The sequence below is a fragment of the Notolepis coatsorum genome (assembly GCF_963971535.1).
Source record: "Notolepis coatsorum genome assembly, chromosome: 20".
NCBI classification, from domain to species: domain Eukaryota; kingdom Metazoa; phylum Chordata; class Actinopteri; order Aulopiformes; family Paralepididae; genus Notolepis; species Notolepis coatsorum.
Window position 1 is genome coordinate 41,188,458 of NC_140184.1, and position 5,491 is coordinate 41,193,948.

General features: G+C 43.4%; 1 protein-coding gene across 1 annotated transcript; it reads left to right on the forward strand.

Annotated features, from left to right (window-relative positions):
• Positions 1 to 398: 398 nt before the first annotated feature.
• On the forward strand, positions 399 to 1,682 carry LOC311247447 (carbohydrate sulfotransferase 1-like; the record flags this gene model as incomplete). Its single annotated transcript, XM_084337883.1, has 1 exon — positions 399 to 1,682. The coding sequence occupies one exon, from the start codon at positions 399 to 401 to the stop codon at positions 1,680 to 1,682; it is 1,284 nt and encodes a 427-aa protein (XP_084194009.1).
• Between the last annotated feature and the right edge of the window lie 3,809 nt (positions 1,683 to 5,491).

Genomic DNA, 5,491 nt, shown 5'->3' on the forward strand with positions numbered 1-5,491 from the left:
ATCTATAAACCCAGTTGGATTTTCCTTCTGAAGTTTTTAAATTGAACGAGGGCATACCCTTTCACTGATAAGGAATACACAATATAGTCTTACAAAAATAATCGAACTATTTGTTTTATTGTACAATTATGGGATTTAATTCTCAATTTTATCATCACCCTTCTGTCTTTACAGTATGGCATGAAGTACAGTATATAGTGCAATAACCATTACTACTGAACACATGCAGTATAGTGTGTATTTAACTTGTGTTAACACATACAGATAGATTTAGGTTCTTTATGCCTGAGCAGAATGTTGTTATAAAAGTCAAAATTAAACATAATTGAACGTGAAAACATTGTGTTCCTAGGGAGGACCTGGCATGGACAACTGTGTCTAAATGAAGTTGTTCAGCCATGCAATGTTCCTGGAAGGCAGTGATTCTGCTGGCCTTGGCCTCCATCGCCATCCAATACACCGCCATCCGGACCCTTACCTCCAAGCCCTTCCAGCTGTGCCCCTTGCCAAGCCCTCAGAACTGTGGTCTGGGGGGTCAGGAGACAGAGCCCCCATTCGATCGCGGGGCGGCGGGCGGAGGCTGCGATGATTACCCATACTTCTCCTTCAATGCCTCACGTAAGACCCACATCCTGGTCCTGGCCACCACCCGCAGTGGCTCCTCCTTTGTGGGCCAGCTGCTGAATCAGCATCAGGAGGTGTTCTACCTTTTTGAGCCTCTTTATCATGTCCAGACAACCCTTATTCCACGTCTGTCACACAGCCGTAATGCTGCGGACCGGAGAGTGATGCTGGGCGCCAGCCGGGACCTCTTGCGGAGCCTCTACGGTTGTGACCTCTATTTCCTGGAGAGCTACATTAAGCCGACTCCTACCAACCACACAACAGACAAACTATTCCGCCGGGGGGCCAGCCGGGCATTGTGCCAGCAACCTGTGTGTGACGCCTTTGGCCCAACTGATGTTAACGTGGAGGAGGGAGACTGCGTAAAGAAATGTGCATCTTTAAACATGACATTGGCCACAGACGCATGCCGCGAGAAGCGGCATGTGGCAATCAAAATAGTCCGGGTGCCAGAGATTGGGGATCTCCGTGCATTGGTGGAAGACCCACGGCTGAATATTAAGGTGATTCAATTGGTCAGAGACCCTCGTGGGATCTTATCATCACGGATTGAGACATTCAGGGATACTTATCGCCTGTGGCGTATATGGAGGGCCACAGGGCGCAGGCCCTACAACTTAGACTTGACTCAGCTTACCATGGTCTGTGAAGATTTCCTCAGTTCTGTGTCGACTGGTTTCGGTCATCCCCATTGGCTCAAAGGGAAGTACATGCTAGTTCGTTATGAAGATTTGGCTAGAAATCCGCTCCTCAAGACGAAAGAGATCTATGACTACCTGGGGCTGCCTCTGGATAAAAATGTGGAGGACTGGATACTGGCTAACACCAGAGGCAGCAACGAGCCGTCAGCAAAACACAAGTTTGGTACAGTGAGAGATTCTGCGGCTAATGCAGAAAGTTGGCGTTTGAAACTTTCATATGATATGGTGGAGTATACACAGACAGTGTGTCAAAAGGTACTTCACCAGCTGGGTTACACGGCTGTGAAATCAGTGGAGGAACTGAAAAACATGTCCCTTTCACTGGTGCAGGACAAAACTTTTGTACCTTTTTTGTAACACAGATAGTTCCTGGATGACTATTTTTTATATATTTATAAATGTTGCCTTATCATTTCCTCAGTAATGTTTTGTTTGTTTGTTTCTGTAATTTAGTTTATTCAAATTTGCACTAAACTTTAATGATCCTTGAATGCATCAAGGGAACTATGGAAAATTCCCTGTTATTGTAGAAACAGCACAATTATAGGTACAAAATTATGCGCAAAACAAGACAGTTTACAATGTCCAATTAGCATTGAAGGATTTCATAATGCAGACCAGAACATTTCGAACAAATGGAACCAAGGCAAGGCGCTGTCTTCATCAATTTCCTGTATGCCAGCTGTTGCTTCAACAAAAGTAAAACCAAGCAAACAGCAAATGTGCACCTGTGATGGCAACATTGGACTGTGCAAGACCTACTGTGCAATAAATAGTGAATGTTGCAGTCAGCCTTTACCACTATGGCATTTTTATCCATGTGAGAACTGGGGAATTACTTGTGTCACATGTCATACTGCAAAGGATAATTGCAGAAAATATAGACACCCATTTCTACTCAAATGGGACTGAATCCCACTGGAGTTCATATGAATGTGTAAGTATAGGGTTTACAACCATCTGTGATGGACAAACTGTTCTAGTGAGGGGTTAACAAAAAAAATCCTCATCAGGTATTTAGATCACATCAAAATGATGAATGAAATAGGAGGGGGTATCTTTCTGGGAATTGTCATTTTGTTTGAAAATCATTACGTCAGTTTATTCTATGGCTGTCCTAGACTAGAAAAGTAAACCCTTAGTCAAATAGTAGTCAGGAATTTGTCTTCTAATCAATTAAATAGTACACAAATCGGTTTCCCACATGCAATCATGCTGAAGGACCTCTTCAAATCTAGTGATTACCAGGTAATAAATTATTCAGCTTTAAAAATAGCATAAAATGAACGAATTGACTAATAAGGTCTTGGTCGCCTGGTTAAGCAACTAAATGAGTAAGGAGGGGCAGCCCTAGTCTATTCTAAAGGAAAAATAGTTTGGGCTGTCAATGCCATATTTATCCTAATCCAAAAATATTTTTTGGCTAAAGGGATACTTCGCACACGCCATGTGACTTTTACAAGAAGCACAAACACTCTACTCTCAGAGCAGATATAAAGAAATTAATTGAGATCCTAGATGGAGGTAATAGGTGGCAAAAATGTTGTACTTAGATGTTTCAGAAGTCATCCTTTATTATGCTGTAAAGTAGCAGGGTAGCACTTTGCTGACAGTGTACAATGTGATGTTTGCTCTTTATATCTCATAGAATGATTAATATTCATGCCTCAGTGAGATGCACCTTGTGAGGAGTGTAAATACTAGCACATTCACATGTTTGTTTTCCTACCGGGACTGTGTTAGTCTTTGTTTTTTGGTTTGTTTTTTTAATTGAACAAAATATGACCAATAACTGCACTTATGAAACATGTCTAAATTAAATCAGATGAAAGCCTCCATATTAGAGTACATAACTGTCCATGACTCTGTAAACCGGAATCTAGGCCAAATCTACTGAGCATTTTCATCATGGTTTGCATGCTATTTCCACATAAAAGGGGATGAGATTAGAGGAAAAATAAGTAATGAAATCATCAAAGTAACATGTCCTATTTTGGCCTACTCATTTTATACAAAGGGGAAATGCATACATCTACACAGGTGCAAATGCTTGGTATGTTTCTTCTTTGGATCATCATTTCTAACAAATAACTGTACTATTGATTAGAATGCAAATGGTGTCAGGACTTTGACAGTAAGGAGCTTACATTAGGGGCAGTGCAAGGTAGCAGGTCATTGATTTCTAGTACTGCCCGTGCCCACTTGTTTACGCACAAGAGATAAACCTTGTGAATGGAGCATCACACGCTGAGGCTCATCAGTATTGGTGGCTTGATGTCCATCGAGATGCAGAGCACAAACCTTTGATCCTCCTTGGTGCTCTAGGCAGGCTCTCTCTGCCTATCTGTTTCTCTGTCTGTCACTTGCTCTCTCTCTTCTTCCGCTTTCTCCATCCATCTTCCTCTTCTGTTTCTTACAGCGAGCTCAGGGAATTATAGTATTCCTTTGCTTTGGTGCACACTTGCTCCTTCTCACATATCACCCCTGATTCCCCCTAATGTGCTTTATATATTTATTTGTATTTTCTTTTATTATTTCAAACTAGGAAATATAGCAAAGCAATTAAGGACGTCCCATTTACATGTATGTTTTCTTTGGCCAATTGACAAAGCGGCAATGCGAAGTATGGTGGCTGTTTCATACATTTACCATAAGCTGTGGAGGGATTGGAGCACATGTTGTACAGGTATCTGGTTTCATCTTTGACTTGTCAGAGGAAACAGGTCCTCTATATTACATGCTGTGATGGTCTGATATATACGTATATAAAAGTGTTGCAACACAAGCCACTTAAAGCAGAGTCTCTGTGGCCCACTTTCCACCAAGAGCCTCTTTAATTAGCTGGGGGGGGGGGGGGGGGGGTGCAACGAGAAACAAGATCACCGGGTTAAAGGGTTGGACTGGTATTCAATAATCCTTTTACTTAAGTGTGCAACATACAAGTCAAGCATGCACAGTTGTGAACTTTTGCGCTCAATTAAAACTTCACCCCTGTTCTTTCTTTTAGCACTCCATCGCTATGGTTTGCTGGTAATGTAGAGCATGACCTGTAGCCAGAGTGCAGGATCTGCTTCCCATGTGTTGCTGTGTCTGCGTGGCCCTATTGAGCCCCTCCCTTGCCGTGGTTATTGTGTCCCTGGGCTGAACATATGGTTCACAAGCTCCACTGAAAAGAAAAAGCCTCTCTCCCTTTCCTTGAATTTTTATCCCTGTATAATGCAGCCTCAACAATCTGATTGTGTGGCTGCATTGCAGACCAAGGTTCTGCTGTAGAACAGGGCTGTACAGTGCGACGAGCTCGTCGCAAATTGCCCCTTTAATTGGCCGTTGCGATTGGTAAATAATATTTGGGGGCGGGCTTGCGAGTAGGGATTTCAAGCCTTGCATTCGCATTTCACTCCTAAATTATCCAAGCCGTGTGATGACGCCACTCACGCGAGCTGAGCACTCAGGTATGAGAGTGGGGAAAATCGATTGAGCACTCTGATAGACTGGCTGACTGTCTGATTTAGCTATGCCTATGAAGAAAAGTAAAGTTAGTATTGCTTCATATTTTCGACGCATTCCACCTCCTAGTGAGCCGTCGAATGAAAATGTGACCGTCGAGAACATTGAGCCAGCAGTGGCAGTAGCCACCACCGCAGACCTGCCTTTGTACTAGGGTTGGATGCAGTTCCCTGTTGGTCAGTCTGTGTCTGTTATTCCATCTTCTTCTGCTCTGTTTAACGTTATACACTTCAAATAGTGCAGCATGTTTGAGAGTGCTCCCTTGACTGAGAGGATGGCTAGAGGATGGCCGGAACCACGAGAACTTTTATTAAACATTCTATTAAACATTCTGATATTTCCGCGGGTCTCGTGCAGTGGTCTCGTGCCACTGTCAACTAAAGCGAGCACTCGGAAGACACGCACCGTTTGACAGTGATATGCGCACTGACAGTCGGCGCAGTTGACATTTTCCAAGTGGGGGAAAATAAATCCTCTTCGTCCCGACTGTGTCCCGGCCCCGTGGAGGATTTTTCTTCATCCCAAATACATATTTTATTTCCCCCGGGACGACGGGACGGTGTTAGTCTCAAGCCCTGTCGTCGTATACCATTATCGATCCCCAGGTACTGGTTCAAATGTGAACGGTACCCAACCCTAACTGTTCAAAACGAAACGTC